This window comes from Bufo bufo, chromosome 10 (genome assembly GCF_905171765.1).
Source record: "Bufo bufo chromosome 10, aBufBuf1.1, whole genome shotgun sequence".
Taxonomy (NCBI): Eukaryota; Metazoa; Chordata; class Amphibia; order Anura; family Bufonidae; genus Bufo; species Bufo bufo.
In genome coordinates this window covers 86,085,383-86,107,734 of record NC_053398.1, presented here as the reverse complement: position 1 = coordinate 86,107,734, position 22,352 = coordinate 86,085,383, and the positions used below count along the sequence as shown (strand labels likewise).

General features: G+C 43.1%; 1 protein-coding gene across 2 annotated transcripts in view; it reads left to right on the top strand.

The window, feature by feature from the left end:
- NRXN2 (neurexin 2) overlaps positions 1 to 22,352 on the top strand; it is a 586,635-nt gene that overhangs the window by 479,904 nt on the left and 84,379 nt on the right. For both annotated transcript variants that reach the window (XM_040409373.1, XM_040409374.1), the window contains one exon: positions 1,047 to 1,369. In XM_040409373.1, coding sequence (XP_040265307.1) covers positions 1,047 to 1,369 — 323 coding nt within the window. The remainder of the gene's footprint in view (positions 1 to 1,046; positions 1,370 to 22,352) is intronic.

The window sequence follows — 22,352 nt, the reverse complement described above, 5'->3', positions numbered from 1 at the left end:
CAGAATGTTAAAAATCTGTGTTAATTTATCTAAAAAGAAAAATCTTGCATTGACATAAGTATTCAGACTCTTTACTCAGTATAGTTGAAGCACCTTTGGCAGCGATTACAGCCTCCATTCTTCTTGGGGATGATGCCACAAGGTTTGTACACCTGAATTTGGGGATTTTCTGCCATTCTTCTCTGCAGATCCTCTGAAGTACTGTCAGGTTTTATGTCTATCCAGAGATGTTTGATTTGATTCAAGGCAGGGCACTGGCTGGGTCACTCAAGGACATTTACAGAGTTGTCCCTAAGCCACTACTGCATTGTATTAGCTGTTTACCAAGGGTCATTGTCTTGTTGGCAGGCAAATCGTTGGCCCAGTCTGAGGTCCAGAGCACTCTGGATCAGGTTTTCATTAAGAATATCTCTGCGCTTTGTTCCATTTAGGCCAGTCTCCTTGTCCCAGCTGCTCACAGCATGATGTTGCTACCACCATTCTTGTGAGGATGGTATTGAGCAGTGTCTGGTTTCCTCCAAATATGACGCTTAGAATTGAGGCCAAAAAGTTAAATCTTGGTTTCATCAGACCCGAGAATCTTGTTTCTCTGGGAGTCTAGGAGTCCTTTGGGTGCTTGTTTTTGCAAACTTTCATGTGTCTTTTACTGAGGAGAGGCTTCTTTCTGACCACTCTGCCATAAAGCCCAGATTGGTGGAGTGCTACAGTGATGGTTTACTATTTTTTAATAATTAAATCAAGTATTAAGTGTTTTATACTGAATCTGATAGTCTGTGAATGTTCAGTCTCCATAGTGGTCAGCACTACATTCTGGAGATGTTTTATTTGCATTTATATTTACCTAACTTGCATTCATAATAGAGCTAAAGGGAACAAAATAGTACTAACAGAACACATCATCTTTTTATCACTGCCCGTTACTCAAACAGTGCTGCTGATATGTATATTATTAAATATCAGCTGCAGATTAACTGTATTGTCTGTTCAATAGATCATAGTCTCTTCTTACAGTATGTATTGACATTTTTTTTACTGTCACTTATTAGGTCGGCAGCTCACCATCTTCAACAGCCAGGCGGTCATCAAGGTTGGAGGAAAGGACCAAGGACGTCCATTCCAGGGTCAAATATCAGGCTTGTATTACAATGGCCTAAAAGTGCTGTCCCTCGCTGCAGAGAGTGACCCCAATGTCAGGACAGAAGGCAATCTAATGCTTGTTGGTGAAGTTCCATCAGTCATGACCACAGAGACTACAGCCACTACACTTTTGGCTGACATGTCTACCACCATAATGGAGACAACTACGACCATGGCCACCACAACTACAAGGAAAGGGAGATCCCCAACTATGAGAGACAGCATCACACAGGTAAGATAAATATAACATGCATTGACAAGTGCGCTGGATCAAGGTTTAATGGAAGGGTCTCCCTATAAGCAGTGTCCTATTTCTTGAACATTTCCATTTAATTAAACTGGCAATGCACAGCTGACCATATAATGTGTATGGAGACCTCCCTATTCTCCCGCAAAGGAAAATGTGAGGTAGAGAAGCATTACTCCTTTTTCTCAAAGGTGCCTTTGTGTGGGGAAGGGTTAGGAGACATGGCTGACGGCTCAATAGGTGTTCATCTGACAGCAATCTTAAATGTATGGCAAGCTGTCTGTGAAGGGCTGCAGAGAACTGGATGGTGGAAGATTCTAGGTGAGGGCGGATTCATGTCAACTACCTCAACATGGACATTTCCCTAGTAAAACACCTGTATTACAGAGAAGCATGCACTTTAACATCTAGTAGCACTGCTGTACGGTACAGCTCAGCATTACATGCTTCCTATTACTCTATATCTTTGCCAGGATGAGCTGCTCCTTTGGGCACTAGGTTGGCGATAAAAAATTTCTGGTGCACTGTGTTTGTACTGTACAGGACTGTGAAGAATCTTACATCCTCAACATATACAGTGATGTAAGGGACTTGATTTAACTGTATTAGCTAGTTCCATTTTTCTTATTTTGGGTTGAAATTTTTGATGCTTCAGAACCAGTGTTCTCAAGTTACCAAATTTTCAACTGACAAAGGTCATCCATGAATAAATTAAAGGGGGTGTTCTAGCCCTGTAAAAAAAGATGTCCTGTGGCCTGCAAATGGTTAAAAAAATAAAATGGCTAATACTAACCTCGCAGATCCTCACCCACTGCCATTCCAAAGTCGCCACAGCGCCCCACTTCCTTCTGAGGTCTCATGAGGTGGGTCATTGGCTAAGCAGCATTCCCAGCAATTTTCTGCTGTGTTCAGATGTCAGCAGAAAGTGGAGCACTGTCTTTCATTTTTCTTTCCATTTCTTCTCCATCTGAATTGGGGCTCGTTCACACGACCGTTGCCCATTCACTTGAATGGGTCCGCAAATCCGGAGATGTGGTGCGGAATGGAAGCATGGAACAGAAACCTACGGAAGCACTATGGAGTGCTTCCTGGGGTTCCGTTCCATGCCTGCGCACCGTAAAAAGATTTTTACGGAACGGACGAATCGCAGACCCATTCAAGTGATTGGGTCTGCAATCCGCATGCGGCTGGCCCACGGTCGGTGCCCGTGCGTTGCGGACCGCAATTTGCGGTCCACTGCATGGGCACAGGGGGCAGCAGTCGTGTGAACGAGCCCTTAGACTGATTTGATGACTTCTCCTGACAACTGCAGAGTTCCCTGCCAAAATAAGTTTGGCCCCTTGCTTCTACTGCCATTGCCAACCTCTATGGCACCACAATTAAATTCAGAACCCCACACTACATTAATTCACTTTATTTTATCTTCCTTTATTTAAATAGAAGGCCTAATTACATGAAGATAAAGATATAAGAATGTGCAGTACATTGAGAAACTTTTGACCCTTTATTATGTGAGTGGGTGGTTTGTACCATTTGATTTACACAACATGATTACCACTTAGAAGGTGCAAAATATATTTTACTGTGATAAAAAGAAAAATAAAGAATTAAAATGCAGAGTACTTTAATGTGCATAAGTAGTCAACCCATGAAAATCAATAGTTTGTGGAGCCATATTTTACTACAATTACAGATGCATGTGTCTTAGGGTATGTCTCTATTATCTAAGCATGTCTAGTTACAAGGGGGGTCATTTATTAAGACCAGCATTTTAGAAAGGAGATTTGTGGTCAAATCTGAGACCTCTCCCCCATCCACACAATGTATGCCAGTTCTAAAACAGGGGGTATGGCGTGGGCAGGAAATGGGGTGGGCCGGCTGGTCTCATTTATCATTTTCTACACCTGTATTAGGTATAGAAAACAATCTAAATATATGGCAGCAAGGGAGCTGGCGTAGATTTAGGCCAGCGGTGGATATGCCTAAATTATGTAGAGACCGGCGCCTCTACATAACTTAGGAGCATCAAGTGCCAGAGCAGGGTTTTTAAGACTGGCGTCTAAAATGGCAGTCTTAATATATGACCCCAATATTTCCTATATTAGAAGGTATTCACTCGACTGCAAACCATAGATCTGCAAACCATGGACACCGGCCATCTGTACCCCTCATCACAATGAGGACCCATTGATGTTAATGAGTCCGCAATCCACATGTTGTGGCCAAATATAGGAGAAGTCCCATCTTTTGCAGCGCAGCTGCATGGATCTGGAAGTACACTAAAGAGCTTTCGAGCTTCGATGTTATTGTTGGTGTATTTGTTGAATCTCTGATTTATGGTTTCCTTGCCCAGTCTGTACATTATGATGGGTGGCCTTTTCTTTGTCAAGTTTATAGTTGGACTTACAACACACACAATGTTTCTCATGATGGTCAGAAATTTAAATTTCAGTATCTTCTGACCAGAAAACTTTCCAACATGTCTTTGGGGAGTCTCCCACGCCAAATATGTTTTTCTTTAAATGGCTTAAAGCCTCACTCTGTGGAGTATACAGCTTATGGTGGCCCTATGTACAAATACTGAAAGTGCCACAAGTTTAACATGAGTACATAGCAACTGACCATATGTGGGTCTGGGACAATATAAAGTGGGTGCACTCACCTAAGTTAAAAATTCCTCTTGGTTGTTTCTATCCCATGTCCCTTTCAGATGCTCCTTCCTGTCCTACCCAAGTCATTCAAATGACTGGAGCCACAGGTGTTGCGAGGTCAGTGGGAGGACTGACTGGGAAACCATAGAGAACTGGGAATCCATAGAATCCCACCGTTTGGGAGTAGAAAGGGCAAGGGCTCACTGCTGGTCTCTTGGCACCTGTGGTCCTCTGCAGGATGCAGAGAAGAGCCAAAGGCATTGACAGTACAGTTGTCTTTAGTAATTAAACACATCCAATATGCAGGAGCCTCTTTTAGGGCACCCTACCATGATTTGATGGGCAAAGAAAAGCTCTGGCTCCACTACATCTTTAAAAGTGAATCTATACCTTTTAACACCCTAACTTATAATTATGTCAACTAATTCGTACTGATTGGTTGATTCTTTAAAGAGGTTGTCCGGGCTTTTTCATATTGATGACCTAGGTCATCAATATTTGATCTGCGAACCCCCGACACCCACACCGATCAGCTGTTTGAGGAGATGGTGTGTGTGCATGTGCCATCCCTTCTCTCTTTCTGATCTCTGCTGTATGTCTTTGGGACAGCAGCAGTGGACAGGGAGAGAGAAGGGAGACAGCACGTGCAGACTGCACTCTCCATCTCCTCAAACAGCTGATCGGTTAGGGTGCCGGGTGCCAGACCCCCGCTGATCTGACATTGATGACCTATCCTGAGGATAGGTCATCAATATGAAAAAGCCTAGAGAACCCCTTTAATATTTCTTCATAATGATCACAGCTGTTTTTTTTTTATAAATCCCCTTAAAAGAAACAATACAATTTTGCCATCACTAGGGGGAGCTAAGCAGCTTTTAGGCATGCTGTGTAATTAGCCTGTTCAGTGTAGTCTGCAGTTAGATGTTAACTCCTTTCTGAGATCTTAAGTACATGTATGGTAGATGTGAGGTCTTTAAAGATGGTGCCCAATCTGGATCGGAGTAAGTGCCATAGCTGCAGGGTGCCTGCTGCTTCACACAGCAGACACACGGGGCTAATGTCTGATGGGCCAAACATGGACATTTAACCCCTCTTAAAGGCAAAACACCCAGAAGAGCACACTTTTCGGGCAGAAATACTTCCTCCTGGCTAAAATTGGGGAAGGCGTTCCAGTGCAGTAATAGGCCAGAGCCTGTACTAGGCTTCTAGTCCTATCACTGGTATATTTCAATTCAGGTCTGCAGGTGGAATGTACTGATCCTTCTATATTTAAATGGGTAAGATTCCATTACTTTAAATAAATTGCAATATAATGATTGCATGTTGAGGTCCACTTGGGGGCCCAGAAAAAGTAAAAAAAAAAAAAAATAATAATATAATTATTTATTCCATATGGTGAATTGCATAATGGAAAAAAATCAATATGGCCGATTACCCCCCAAAAAATTGAATAAAAAGTGATTGTCCCTTGTCAGTTTTACCACTTAGTAAAGACTGTAAAAACAAAAATAAAATTGTGGTGAAATTGTATTTTTTTTTCAATTTCACCCCATTTGGAATTTTTTTCCAGTATGCAATATGTATGCCATTAGAAAGTGCAACTTGTTTTGCAAAAAACAAGCCCTTATACAACTATGTGAACAGAAAAGGTATAAAATGTTATGGCTCTGAGAAGACAAAAACGGAAAGCTGCTATGTCAGAAAGGGGTTAAAGTGACTTTCTGTTTACAAATAAATGCAGTGATGATGTCATGTCGACAACATGTGATCTCAGCCCAGCAGTCAGTCACTTACCTAAGGAGCACAATAAGATAGGTACAGCATATTTTATTTTTATACAAATTATACAAATTCCCTTCCTGACCTTAGACTTTTTTTTGAAAAAGGAAAACCTTTTTAAGTTACATCTTTTAGCACTTATGTCTGTGACTACGCAGGAGATTTGGAGCTCTGATACAGAAGAAGAGTTCCAACAGAGTTCTATACACTTTAAAAATATATTAAGAAATCAAACAGTACAGGATGTTGGAACTATGATGATGAAAAATAAGGGTAGACTTTAAACTTTATTTCATTTATGTTTAATTTACTAATATAATAATATACAGTAATAGTAATAATAGTAGTAGTAGTAGTAGTAGTAGTAGTAGTAGTAGTAGAAGTAGAAAAGAACTAGCTATTAAACTAGACTCTGTATCTCTGCCGCTATGCCACTTGTACAACAAAAAACTAGTAGACACATTCCAATTTGCTTGTTTTTACACTTAATAAAGGTTCCATAGAAATATGAAAAAATAGACACATTAAGGACTAAAGGACCAAAACTATCAAATGCTAATGTGCCCCCTGAGGTCCAGAACCCCATTCTATAGAGATCATGACTTACCAGTAGAGTCTGTCACTTGCTTGAGTTATTTCACACAGATGTTTGAATTGTATCAGTAAATTGAATTATTCCGCATTCAAAGGCTGAAAACTGTACAAACCTTAGAGGCTCAGGTGTTAAATTGCATAATTTTCTTATTTCTCCATTTTCACTCCATTCCTGCATATACAGTGATTTTTTTCTTGTTCTTTGAGAAAGTGCTCTCTATTGACATCATGTGGCTAAAATAATTATTACAAATATGGTGACCATCTAAAGACTGGGACTGAAACAACCTACAATATGTCTCATGTCCCTAAGGGTCCATTCACACGTCCGCAAAATGAGTCCGCATCCGTTCCACAATTTTGCAGAACAGGTGCAGGCCTATTCATTTTCAAAAGATGCGTGTGTGCTGTCTGCATCGATACTTCCGTTTCGCGGCCCTGCAAAAAAATAGAACACGTCCTATTCTTATCTGCAGACATGGACAAGAAAAAGCATTTATATTATAGTGCCAGCCATGTGCGGTCCGCAAAAGGCAGAATGCACATGGCCGGTGTTTTGCGGCTCCACAATTTGCGGACCACAAAACAGTTGCGGACGTGTGAATGGATCCTTAGACATATAAAAGCACATTTATTATTGTAGTCGTTAATGAATTCCATCATATTTTGCATCCAGTTTTAGAACATTGTTGTTGTATAATGTCACATCTTGTTTTAGACAGATTTATTAAATTAATGCACCAAATTTTGACACAAAGTGAACTATGCACCATAGATGCATGAATATTGCAATGCCAATTTCCAAGGAAGCCAGTTAATTATTTTGTACATTTCTAAAACTTGGGAGCAAATCAGCAGAAACACACGTGTATAATATATTATGTTATGCTGAGTGAAGCGAAGCATTCAAAGTGGAATTCGGTGCGAAGTTTAGGAAAAAATCTATTCACAACTAATCCGAATTTCTTTGCACTTCGTGGTAACAAATCAGGTTTTCCTAAAGTGGCGGTTGCACGTGTTACAAAAAGAAACTTAGGAGACAAGCCCGGGAACACGAGATCACCCATAATTCCTTGCAGCCAGCCAATCCGCAGATAGCCACCCCCTGTGATGTCACAGCCCTATAAAACCCTCATCCCGCGCAGTCTCCGCCATTGTCCTGTAAGCGGAGCATAGGGAGAGACGTGGCAAGTGTTCATGTCCTAGGGACAGTGTTGCTGCAAACGATTAATAGAAGAATTCAATACCAATAAGATGGAAGCCTTAATTATTCCGGTGCCCAGCGTGCCAACCAATACCATCCAGTCTGCACCCCTTAGGGGAGCCAGGTCTTAATGACATCCTCATCTTTTGCTGACTTTACTTCCTAGAAAAGTCAGCAAAATGCAGAGAGAGGAGGAGCTGGATGTTCCTGATGACATATTCTCATCGATATTAGATGATGTGGGAAAGGAGGAAAAGCAGACGGCAGAAGAAGGGCTCCCACCTGTAGGGCAGGAGGGCACTGGGGTTGGAGAAGTGGGTATGCCAGATTTGATTAATATTCTGTGTTTACTGTCAAATAACCTGCAGGAAATGCAGACAAGAACACCAATAATATGCATATTGTCCCCCCGCCTAACCAGCCAAACCACATACCAGCAACAGCCCGTGTTTGAAGGTACCGCACGGCCATTAACAATGAAGGACTATACAGTGCATGGCTGCTCTATGTGACTGTACCCGATGTCGGAGTGGCCTGGGTTTGCCTGATTTATCGCGATTTGTGGTGAATTAACTCGTAACGAATCAAATTTCTTGGCGATAAGGGAATTTCAGGCAAAGCTACCGAATCAAATTTTTTAATACTTTGCTCATCTGTATTTATATTTTATATATATATATATATATATATTACAGTAAATATATTATAATATAACATAGCGCAACCACAGTTACACATCCATTATCTGTGTAGCTTTTTCCAAACTAGCTAGACTGGTTATATTCTGAGAAGAAATTGGTGAACGAAAAAGATGAATAAAAAATCGGAATCTAGCCTCTTTCTCACGAGTGCATTGAAATCCATCAGTATACTGGCTCTGGATTATGCACGGATTCCTGATGATATTCAATCAGTATTGTCATCAGTATTGCTTCAGGATTTTATCAGGATTTACTTGCGTATTCTTTCCTCCCTGTATTCTTGATGCACTACCATAGACTGTAATGTGCGTATTTGGAAACAAATACACAGAAAACTCGGACATGCTGCAGATGTCAAATACTGACGGAAATTATACGCTCATGTGAATAGTTCTATACCAGAAGATTTCGGTACATAAAATTCGAGCCATATACAGATTGCAAATAGGCTCATGTGAAAGCGGACTATAACAGGAAGTTTCAATGTAAAAAAAATTTAAGGGCCCATTGAGACGGACATATCTGTTTTGCGGCCTGTAAATTGCAGATCTGCAAAACACGTCTAACTGCCATTTGCATTCCACATTTTGCAGGAAGGCCAGCCCTATGATAGAAATGCCTATTCTTGTCTACAATTGTGGACAAGTATAGGACATGTTCTATACTTTTTCCGGAGCCATGCATCTTTTGCAGCCCTATTGAAATGAATGGGTCTACATCCATTCTGCAAAATTGCGGAACGGATGTGGCCACAAATATATGATCGTCTGAATGAGCCTTAAGAAACAAAATAGGGAACTGCATAAAAGCTATTCCAAGGTTAGTTTCAGTAAACCAAATACACTGTGGATCCTGCTGAGATGTAAATTTCCTGCAATCCCTCAGGTGGTAGCATTGCCTGTAACAACAGAATATTAGGGCATTTTAAGTATATAGCATTTCAAATAGTTCAAAGAAAACTTTGTTTCTAAAATATCTTCCTACCTGATGGCATAATTGATGCTGCATAGCAGTGTACTTAAGGCCCCTTTCACATAAGCACATTTTCCGCAGGGGTGCAATGCATGATGCGAACGCATTGTGCCCGCACTGAATCCGGACCCATCATTTCAATGGGTCTGTGTACATGAGCGTTGTTTATCACGCATCACTTGTGCGTTGCGTAAAAATCGCAGCATGTTCTATATTCTGTGTTTTTCACGCAGCCCTGGCCCCATAAAAGTGAATGGGGCTGTGTGAAAAGCACATTGCATCTGCAAGCAAGTGCGGATGTGATACGTTTTTCACTGATGGTTGCTAAGAGATGTTTGTAAACCTTCAGTTTTTTAAGTAAGATGATAAGGAATTATAAAATAAAACACTACAAACAGTGATATTTGTGCTATTGTTCATATTTTTGGTTTGTTGTTTTGTCAATTTATAATTTTTTTTCCTACAAAGCAGAATGCTCTAGGTATGGAACTTTTCCAAGCATCTTCTCTAATACTTCTCTGTAGGAAAAAAACATTCAAAAGCATGTCAAACTAGTACAAAATCCACCGCAAAAAGGTGTGTGTGAAGGAAGAGGTTGTCACTACACATATTGCACTAAGGAGGGCTGTGGTTGTCTTGGAGTCATAGCTCCCTGCAGTGGACTGTTACTAATCAGTCTTAAATGCTAAATAAAAACTCTGTTTCTATTATGTCATGCAAGTATCCTAGTTATATTCCCAGCTGTTCAGCTTTATGCTTATATTTGTTTTAACCCCTTAGTGACTAATGACGTACTGTGTACCTCATGATGTGGTGTTAGTTACCGCATTATGACGTGCACAGTACGTCATGAGATCAAAGTGTCACCGCAAGTATACGGTGACACCGGCATCAAAACAGTACCTGCCTTTGGATCACTGCGATTAGTCAATCAGATTTGACTGACCAAACGCAGCGTTCAGCAGAGCAGCTCCGATCTCCTCAGTGAGTGTTGAGGAGATCGGGGCTGCGCTGCTGTGTTTACTGTGCCCCGATCACCCCCCCCCCTTCAGGATGGCTGAGCGGGACAAGGTAATAATGAGGGGGCCGACAAATTTACCAGGATGGCTGAGCGGTAGTAGATTGTCAGCTGTAACATACAGCTGACAATCTACTGTAAAGGCCGACATCGGTGCTGGCACGGATGGCATCCGTTTAACCCCTTCCATGCCGCGGTCTGAAGGGACCGTTGTATGGCAGGGGTTAACAGGGCGAAGCTCCCTCCCTCCCCCATCGGGCAGTGCGCTGCTGTGGCAGCATCCTGATTGATCATAACAGAGGGAGGGAGATCCCTCCTTCCCCCCTCCCATCGGGCCGCTGCTCTGCTGTGGCAGCCAGAGGCAGGAACCTGATCAGGCTAACTGTATAGGAAAATACACTGCAGTACACTTTACAGTCTACTGCAGATTATGTAGAGCCATCAGACCGACTGGATCATCAAGAACCAAGTGGGTCTGAGTAAAAAAAAAGTGTAAAAAAAAAATGAATCTAACATTTTCCCATATACACACATATAATTGGGTAAAAATTAACAAAATAAAATACCCTAAACATATTTGGTATCGCCGCATCCATAACAACCAGCTCTATAAAAATATCACATGACCTAACCCCTCAGATGAACACCGTAAATAAATCTAAATAAAAACAGTGCCAAAAAATTTTTTTTTTGTCACTTACAATCATGAAAAGTGCAACACCAAGTGATCAAAAGGGCATACGCCCCCTGTGGGGTTTCACTCTGGTAGATAGGGTAAGCGGGCACAGTACAGAGGCAAAATACAAGTTCTTAACTCAAAACGTCAGTGTTTATTCACACTTGAGGCAATTGCACAAAAAGCACGTAACTTTGCAGTCTTGGTGTTAATTCACACACAATGGAAAGTTCATATAACACAAGTCACACTCCCTACACTCTCTGTCCCTTCCTATGCTCAGCTCTTCCTGACTTAGAATGAGGCGAACACGCGTCATCAGGTGCTATATAGCACCTGATGACGCGTTCCGGCCAGCTAATCACTGTAATGGCAGAAGCCAACATGGCTACTGGCATTACAGTGAGGGCAGTACTTACCTGCACGTTTATTGGCTGCTTAGCAGCCGCAAAACATGCGAGGAGGAGACTCGTTCTACCAGACCGTCCGTTTGAGAATGGTAAACGGACGTCTGTAGTTGTTTTATGCGCAGCAACTTTCAGAGTTCTCTCATCACCTTGGACATAAAAGGGGTCTCTTGGTCGGTCAGAACTTCTTTAGGTAGTCCTACTCAGGAAAATATCTCCATTAACTCCATAGCTATGAGTTTAGCCGAGGTATATCGCAGTGTCACCGCCTCTGGGTACCGAGTGACGTAGTCTTGAATGACTAAGATGTGTTGATGCCCTCTGGCGGACTTCGGTACTGGGCCTATGAGATACATAGCTAAACGGTACTTCAATAATCGGTAGAGGTACTAGGGGACTACGGAAATGTGACTGGGGGCTGGTTATCTGGCAGGTTGGGCAAGACCTACAAAACTCTTCCACTTCTTTGAATATGCTGGGCCAGTAAAACCGCTGTAGAATACGATCCTGAGTTTTCTGCAGCCCCAGGTGACCCCCGAGAATGTGTTGGTCGGCTAGATCTAACACAATCTTGTGATAAGCCTTGGTAACCACCAACTGTTCAATAGGCTCACCCCATAGTTGGTTTACCCGATACAACATATCCTGATGAACTACAAAGCGGGAAAACACTGACTCTGCCCCAGGTTGTTGTGGTTCATTATCTACTATTAACACATTTTCACAGGCGCGGGATAGGGTTGGGTACCGACGTTGGGTGGTACCAAAATTATCCCCAGAGACATTGAGGTCTGCCATCTCAGGACCCAGCCGCAAGTCCTCCACGTCCCCCACCATCACACTAAGCAGGGTTGTCTCCTGCTGTCTGCAAAGCCATCACGTGTTGTAGAAGCAACTGGGTAATCTCCTGCTGCTTACTAGCCTCGCGTTGCTGAAGATTGGTCTCTCACTGCTGCAAATTAGCCTCCATGAGGGCCTTTACAACAGCCTCTATTTTGTCATGGGGCACTGGTTTTAATACAGCTGGTTTAATGTATGATATACAACCGGGCCTGAAAAATGCAGAAACCAAATATATCGGCTTTCACTCCAGCCTCACTGCTCTTGCTCGCATCCTCCACCAATTGTGGAGTTTTGCTCTGGTAGATAGGGTAAGTGGGCACAGTACAGAGGCAAAATACAAGTTCTTAACTCAAAATGTCAGTGTTTAAGGAAATTGTGCAAAACAGCACGTAACTTTGCAGTCTTGGTGTTAATTCACACACAATGGAAAGTTTATATAACACAAGTCACCTTGCTGGCAGTTCTGTCTCCAGTAGTCTACAGCAAGCTTTAGGTGGCCTGTTTCCCCAGCGTGCCTGTCACGCTGGGTAGGATACAAAATACAATAGAAACACAGAAAACCATGAAACAAGTGTCTAGGCCAGAAGCTGTGGATAAAGGTCACCTCCTAGCAAATCCCTACTAACTCTCCCTGGACTTCTGTGCCCACTTTCAGACCCTGAAGGTGGGAATAAATGTGCCCCCGTGCCTAAGACTGAAGAAACCCTAAGATCCATAAGATAGTGGAAAAGGGGAAAAGAGACAGCCTGCTTCCTCAAGCAAGGAGGGAGCAGGTGTCTCCCTAACAGCCTAGACAGAAAACAAGAGAGAAACAAAACCAACTTATCTGTAGCTGAGCAGAAACATCAATTCCTTCCTTCCTTCCTTCCACAGAGCAAGATAGAAGCTATAACCCCCACAGGACACTGGGAAAGGGAGTAATTTAAACTCATACAAACGACCCCACCCAGTGCACCTGGAAGGAGGCGGATACAGCTCAAATCCAAACCCAAATCAAAACAAACTACACATGTGCTGCTAGCCTGGCAGACCTCCGCACATAACATGAGCAGGGCATGACAGTACCCCCCCTTCTACGGGTGACCTCCGGACACCCCGGCCCAACTTTATCCGGGTGGTCCCTGTGAAAGGCCCTTACCAGTCCTCTGGCCCTAACATCCACAGCCGGAAACCCACATCCTCTCCTCGGGGCCGTATCCCCTCCAGTGCAGCAGGTACTGAAGGGAACCCCGAGGAACACATGAGTCGAGAACCCTAGAGATCTAGAACTCTAAATTTCCATCAACCAAAACAGGGGGAGGGGGCAATGGCGATGGTTCCACCGGTTTCACATATTTCTTCAGTAAAGACCTTGGGAACACATCATGGATCCTCCAATAAATCTTGGACCCAGTTTCCAAGATGGCACTCTCAGTTTAATATTTTTAGTAGATAATCATACCAGATCACCCACACACAGGTCCGGACCAGTCATACGTCTCTTGTCAGCCATTCGCTTATACCTCTCACCCATCTTCTCCAAATTCACTTGGATCCTCCGCCAGATAGAAGACAAGGCAGAAGAAAATCTCTCCTCCTCTGGCATCCCAGAGGAACTAGTCCCAGAAAAGGTACCAAACTGAGGATGAAAACCGTATGCGCCAAAAAATGGCGACTTGCCCGTGGACTCCTGCCTACGGTTATTCAAAGCAAACTCTGCTAGGGATAAGAATGAGGACCAGTCCTCCTGATTCTCAGCCACAAAGCACCTCATGTAAGTCTCCAGGTTTTGATTAGTACGCTCTGTCTGCCCATTCGACTATGGATGAAAAGCCAAAGAGAGCGAAAGTTGAATACCAAGCCGAGAGCAGAACGCCCTCCAAAACCTGGAAACAAACTGTGTGCCTCTATCATAAACCACATCTGAGGGAATGCCATGTAATTTTCACGATGTTATCAACAAAAACCTGAGCAAGAGTCTTGGCATTGAGCAAACTAGCTAACGATACAAAGTGAGCCATTTTACTAAAACGGTCAACAACCACCAGAATCACCGTTTTCCCGGAGGAACTCGGCAGAACCGTAATAAAGTCCATAGACAAGTGCGTCCAAGGACGAGATGGAATAGGCAAAGGAAGAAGTGAACCAGAAGGTCGAGTGTGAGCAACCTTTGACCGTGCACAGGTCTCACAATCTGCTACATAATCCTCAACACTATTACGTAACCCGGGCCACCAGAACCTCCGAGAAATAAGATCAAAGGTGGACTTGCCACCAGGATGTCCAGCAAGGACAGTATCGTGATGTTCCTTGAATACCTTGTATCGCAGTCCATCAGGAAAAAAACAACCTCCCTGGGGGACAAGAATCAGGGGCCCCTTCCTGGACTCCCAACACCTCCATCTCCAATTCGGGGTACAGAGCGGAGACCACCACCCCATCAGCCAAAATCAGAGCAGGATCCTCTGAATCACCTCCCCCAGGAAAACTATGAGACAATGCATCTGCCTTGACTTTTTTAACCCCTGGGCGAAAAGTAACCACAAAATTGAACCTAGTAAAGAACAGTGACCATCTAGCCTGTCTAGGATTCAGACGCTTGGCAGATTGCAGGTAAGCCAAATTCTTATGATCAGTATATACCGGAACGGGATGAGACGGCCCCTCCAACCAGTGACGCCATTCCTCAAAGGCCAATTTGATGGCCAGCAATTCCCTATCTCCTACATCATAATTCCTCTTGGCGACCGAGAGCTTCTTGGAAAAAAAAGCACACGGAACCCATTTGCCAGGAGATGAACCCTGCGACAACACTGCTCCAATCCCCACCTCTGACGCATCCACCTCCACCACAAATGGCTGAGACACATCGGGCTGCATCAGAATGGGAGCAGACGCAAAACACTCCTTAATAGCCGAAAAGGCCTGCAATGCCTCCTCCGACCAGACAGATAAGTCAACGCCCTTCTTAGTCATATCGGTCAGAGGTTTTACAATGGTAAAATAGTTCAAGATAAATTTTCTATAATAATTGGTAAACACCAAAAACCGCATCATAGTGTCACGGCTGTATGTGAGCAACAATAGTATACACAGTAAAAGCTACTGACCGGACCCAAGCTAGGGAGGATAAAGGGTGACCCCTGTCAGACCCTCAAAGCTCTCCCTATGCTGCTAAAGCACATGCAAGGATCCAAATGGCGGAACGAGGCATGCCCACGTACCTAAGACTGATGACCACTGTAACCCCTACAATAGAGGAAGGGGCACGGCCACCGGTGCCCTACTCAGTATATGGAGGGAACCGTGGCCACCTCAGATCCAGTCAGAAAAGAATCAGGTACACAACAATGTCTGTACACTTAGCTGAAGGTGTTGCAGCCGCAGAGAAGACGGATCCAAGGACAGCTGGCAATATCCGGAGTGCTTGCTGCAGCAGAACACAGGTCCAGTGAACTGATAGCTACAAGTGAAGATACTAAAGCCAGAGCTACAACTGAAAGGAGAACTATAATCCACGCCCTACAATAGGAGGAGGGGTGATATAAAGAGAGGGAAATCAAACGCATGAGGAACAGCTGGGAGGAAGGAAACCAAAAGTAAACAGAGCAGTGAGAACTCCTCCCAGCTCTAGTAGTGACATCATCACAGGGGTGGAGAAACAGAGCTGTGAGAACGTCCCAAAGCTCTGGTAGTGACACATAGCTTTCTGATTCTCCGGTTGGTCCCATTCCAGAACCGCCCGGACCTTTTCGGGGTCCATACGAAAACTAGAGTCAGAAAGCAGATATCCCAGAAACAGAAGCTCCTGCACAGAAAACACACATTTCTCCAATTTGGCATATAATTTATTCTCCCAAAGGATCGACAAAACCTGTCTCACGTGATCCTGATGGGTCTTCAGATCAGGAGAGTAAATTAGAATGTCATCCAAGTAAATTACCACGAACCTTCCAACAAAATGATGGAAAATGTCATTGACAAATCGCTGAAACACTGCTGGCGCGTTAGTTAACCCAAAAGGCATAACCAGATTCTCGAAATGACCCTCGTGCATGGCCGTTTTCCACTCATCCCCTTCCTTGATTCTGATCAGATTGTAGGCCCCTCTTAAATCTAACTTGGAGAACACCTTGGCTCCAACAATTTGATCAAAAAGGTCAGAGATCAAAGGAAGGGGATACGGATCCCAGACCACAATACGGTTCAGTTCCTGGAAATCCAAACAAGGTCTAAGCGATCCATCCTTTTTCTTTACAAAGAAATAAACCAACTGCAACCGGAGACTTAGATGGTCTAATATGACCTTTTGCCAAACTCTCGGCAATATACTTCCGCATGACCTCTCTTTCAGGTTGAGAAAGATTGTACAGCCGAGACTTTGGCAACTTAGCCCCTGGGATAAGATTAACTGAACAATCATAGTCACGATGAGGAGGCAATTCCTGAGCCCCACCCTCTGAAAAGACCTCCGCAAAATCTGAGAGATACTGAGGTAAAACCGTAGTAGACACACCAGAGATAGATGTGCCAAGACAATTGTCCGAACAAAATTTACTCCAACCAGTGATCTGTCTTGCCTGCCAATCTATATTTGGGTTATGTTTTGTCAACCTCGGTAACCCTAAGACTATAGGAGCGGGCAAGTCCTTCATGACAAAACAAGACATGATCTCAACATGTGAATCACCCACCCTTAACTGAATACCATGAGTACCATGAGATATGAGTGAGACTCCTTTGAGAAAGAGGGGAAGAGTCAATTGCGAAAACCGGAATCTCTCTTTCTAAAGTGCAAGTACTTAGGCCCAGATTTTGAAGAAAAAGAAAATCAATAAGGTTTACCCCAGCACCACAGTCAAGGAATACTTCAACATAAAAAAAATGTTGAGTCTAGCGCCACCATAGCTGGAAGGAGAAAACAAGTATTACAGGGAGCTTGCATACCTGCTTGCTCCGCCATCCCATTCACACTACCAAGAGTCAGGGATGTTTTTTTTTTCTTTATGTAAACCTCTTTGTGATTCTTTATCATCAACATGCAGTTTAACTAAAGGACAAGCAAAAATAAAATGACCACTTTCTCCCCAGTAATAACATAGCTTATGCAACCTCCTAAAGTTCCTATTACCAGAACGGAAAGACACCTGACCCAGCTGCATGGGTTCCTCCCCTACCCCAGAGTTACATGTCATATCACCCTGGGGAACAGGTGAGACGAAACCACTCACAGAAGGGATCCCTCACGCGGAGGGAACCTTACACCTCTCTCTAATACGTCTATCTAACCGCACTGCCAAAGACATAGCATTCTCCAATGTATACGGGTACTCATGAAAAGCAAGGGCAACTTTTAATCTCTCAGACAACCCCTGACAAAACTGACTATCTAGCGCGGGGTCATTCCACTCTGACTCAGTAGCCCATCTCCTAAATTCAACGCAGTAAGCCTCTGCAGTATGTTCACCTTGTAATAAATTACGCAATTTAGATTCTGCCATCGAGACCCGATCTGGGTCATGATAAATTAATCCCAAAGCTTTAAAAAATTCCTCCACCGACCGGAGGGCCAGAGAACCGGACGGCAGAGAAAAGGCCCAGGATTGTGCATCTCCTTTAAGCAGGGATAAGATTATCCCTACTCTCTGACTCTCATCACCAGATGAAGATGGACGCAGCCGAAAATACAGCTTGCATGACCTTCTAAAGCGGATAAAGTCATCCACGCCACCTGCAAATCTATCAGGGAGAGCGACTCTAGGCTCCCCAAAAATTTGACTTCCTCCTATTGCACCTGATGCCAGAGCATTCTGACACCGTGTGACCGAATTAATCAGCAACCTCTAGGGATAATCCCTGCATGCGATCAACTAGAGCATCCATTGATTTAATCTCAAAGCAGCTGAGAAATGGCAGTCTAAGTACTGGTGGGTTATAATGTCACGCTGGGTAGGATGCAAGATACAATAGGAACACAGAAAACCATGAAACAAGTGTCTAGGCCAGAAGCTGTGGATAAAGGTCACCTCCTAGCAAATCCCTACCAACTCTCCCTGTACTTCTGCGCCCACTTTCAGACCCTGAAGATGGGACTAAACGTGCCCCCATGCCTAAGACTGAAGAAACCCTAAGATCCCTAAGATAGTGGAAAAGGGGAAAAGAGACAGCCTGCTTCCTCAAGCAAGGAGGGAGCAGGTGTCTCCCTAACAGCCTAGACAGAAAACAAGAGAGAAACAAAACCAACTTATCTGTAGCTGAGCAGAAGCAGCAATTCCTTCCTTCCTTCCACAGAGCAAGATAGAAGCTATAACCCGCACAGGACACTGGGAAAGGGAGTAATTTAAACTCATACAAACGTGTGAACCGAGAGCAAGGCAGGTGATTTGACTCCACTACCAGAAAAGAGTGCGTACGCAGAAGTCAAGATTAAGAAAATTGCATTTACTATAAATTAATAAATGCAGGTTAACAGTGAAGTTACAAAGGTAAAGACAAGCAAAATCTTCAAAACAGTATAAACAATACAAGTTAAACACTGCAACAATTTTCACCTTTGTTGTGTCCGTATTCGCAGTGCAGACACTAAGAAATAATAGTCCCAGAAACTTTTCCTAACTGACCTTAACTTTCAAGCGGGTGCGCACCCCCCTTATCCAGTGGTCCAAGTGGACCGCTTACAGTTTGTGGAAGTGCACGGTGGGGCCCGATTAAGTCCTTTTCCATTAACCAGCGCAGGATCCGCAACAAAGAAGTCCTCCTCAGCAGGCCGGAAAACCAGTTGAATATAATCCAGGATTATTACAGTTACTATCCGGTACCTCAACAGCACTGTGAGTCTCTTTACTGTTTGGGGCAATCCACACAGCCCAGTGTCGGCTCCACAGGTTAGTTGCTGCACACAGTCCTTTTTAACTTGGCTTCACTAAATGCACTGTTTCTTTGTACTCCATCCGTCTCTAGACCGAAGTTTACACAGCTTGGCCACACAGGGAAGTCCTTTAGTATCTCCACACACGTCTTACACAACACAGAACTTGTTTTCTATCTTGCCAATATGGCGGCAGTTGTAGTTCAAGTCTCTCTTCCTCCTTCTTTCTGCTCACACTGAGGCAGGGTGACATCATAAGGGGCGTGTCACTTCAACACTTAGCTGCTGCCTTAAAGAACTAGTATCACAGTAATACACTTTCTCTATGGTAAACTCCAATGCAAATTGGTCCTATGCTGCCATCTATTGACCAAACGAATACTGCAGGCATTTTACATTAAATTTTAACACAGTTTACCAGGATAATGAGACTTAGAGACGTTACTTACAAACGACCCCACCCAGTGCACCTGGAAGGAGGCGGATACAGCTCAAATCCAAACCCAAAACAAAACAAACTACACATGTGCTGCTAGCCTGGCAGACCTCCGCACATAACCTGAGCAGGGCATGACAGTGCCACTCTCTGCCCTCCAGCACGGCACAAAGTCTCAGATCCCAAAAACAGAGACATTTCTGCTGAGCCCAGCTGCCTATTTAAGGACAGCCAGATGCTGCAAAAAACCCGGACCGGCACTTAAACTCCGGTCCGGTATTTGACCTCACCTGGCTGGAAACCAGCCCAGCTGCACATGCTGGTAGAAAAATACCTGCCTTGCCAGACACAACCCCTCACTGTGTCACACCCCCAAAATAGTACCAATCAAACAGTCACCTCATCCCGCAAAAAATGAGACCCTACCTAAGACAATCGGCCAAAAAATTAAAAAGCTATAGCTCTCAGATTATGGAGACCCTAAAACATAATTTTTTTTGTTTTAAAAATGCTATTATTGTGTACAACTTAAATAAATAAGAAAAAGTGTACATATTAGGTATTGCCACGTCCATAACAACCTGCTGTATAAAAATATCACATGACTTAACCCCTCAGGTGAACGCCGTAAAAATAAATAAAAACTGTGCCAAAATTTCTAATTTTTTGGTCTCCTTGCCCCAAAAAGTGTAATAATGAATGATCAAAAAATCATATGTACCCACAAATGGTACCAATAAAAATGTCAACGCTTTCTGCTAAAAACGAGCCCCTGCACATGATGATCGGCAGAAAAAAATTATAAATATGGTTTTCAGTAAATGGAGACACAATTTTTTTTCTAAGGCCTCTTTCACACTTGCGTTGTCCGGATCCGGCGTGTACTCCACTTGCCGGAATTACACTCCGGATCCGGAAAAACGCAAGTGTACTGAAAGCATTTGAAGACGGAACCGTCTTCCAAATGCGTTCAGTGTTACTATGGCACCCAGGACGCTATTAAAGTCCTGGCTGCCATAGTAGGAGCGGGGAGCGGGGGAGCAGTATACTTACCGTCCGTGCGGCTCCCCGGGCGCTCCAGAATGACGTCAGAGCGCCCCATGCGCATGGATGACGTGATCCATGTGATCACATGATCCATGAGCTTGGGGCGCCCTGACGTCACTCTGGAGCGCCCGGGGAGCCGCACGGACGGTAAGTACACTGCTCCCCGCTCCCCACTACACTTTACCATGGCTGCCAGGACTTTAGCGTCCCGGCAGCCATGGTAACCACTCTGAAAAAGCTAAATGTCGGATGCGGCAATGCGCCGAAACGACGTTTAGCTTAAGGCCGGATCCGGATCAATGCCTTTCAATGGGCATTAATTCCGGATCCGGCCTTGCGGCAAGTGTTCCGGATTTTTGGCCGGAGCAAAAAGCGCAGCATGCTGCGGTATTTTCTCCGGCCAAAAAACGTTCCGTTCCGGAACTGAAGACATCCTGATGCATCCTGAACGGATTTCTCTCCATTCAGAATGCATTAGGATAATCCTGATCAGGATTCTTCCGGCATAGAGCCCCGACGACGGAACTCTATGCCGGAAGACAATAACGCAGGTGTGAAAGAGCCCTAAAATGCTTTATTATGTAAAACTGAAACAAACAAATAAAGAAAGTAGACATATTTGATATCATCACATCGTAACAACCTTCTCTATAAAAATAGCATCTGATCTAACCTGTCAGATGAATGTTGTAAAAAACTAAAACTAAAAACTGTGCTAAAACATATTGGTTATTTTGCCTCACAAAAAACATCATATGGAGAGATTAAAAATCATATGTACCCCAAAATAGTACCAATAAAACCTTCAGCTTATCCCATAGTTTCCAAAATGGGGTCACTTTTTGATTATTTCTACTGTAGGGTACATCTTCAAATGGGACATGGTGTTTAAAAACCAGTCCTGCAAAATGTGCCTTCCAAACACCATACGGCGCTCCTTTTGTTCTGCGCCCATACAGCAGAATCAGGGTAATAAATATTGAGTTTTGTTTGGCTGTTAAACCCAAAATGTGTTAAAGAAAAAAATTAATTAAAATGGAAAATCTGACAAAAAAGTGAAATTTTGAAATTTCATCTCAATTTTCCTTTAATTCTTGTGGAATACCTAAAGGGTTAACAAAGTTTTTAAAATCAGTTTTGAGTAACTTGAGGGGTTCAGTTTCAAAAATGGGATAATTAATGGGGGGTTTCTACTATGCAAGCCCCACAAAGTGACTTCAGACTTGAACTGGTCTTTAAAAAGTGGATTTTAGAAATTTTCATAAAAATTTTAAGAATTGCTTCTAAAATTCTAAGCCTTCTAACGTCCCAAAAAAATAAAATCACATTTCCAAAATGATGCCAACATAAAGTAGACATATGGGGAATGTTAAGTAATAAATATTTTATGAGGTATCACTTTCTGTTTTAAAAGCAGAGAAATGAAGTTTTGAAAATTGCGAATTTTTCAAACTTTTTGGTAATTTGAGGATTTTTTCATAAATAAAGGTGAAATATATTGACTCAAATTTATGACTGTCATGAAGTACAATGTGTCACGAGAAAACAATCTCAGAATGGCTTAGATAAGTAAGTGTTCCAAAGCTATTTCCACGTAAAGTAATTCTTGTCAGATTTTCAAAAATAAGCCTAGTCACCGAGGTGCAAAATTGCCCGGTCATTAAGGGGTTAAAGAAATGTGTAATCAGAAAATGAGCTATTGTTTAAAAAGAAAATTCAATGATTTTCTGTGATATTTTTTTTTTCATGTTGCTTTCTATATTTCTAAAAACATTTAAACAATTTTGCAGTTT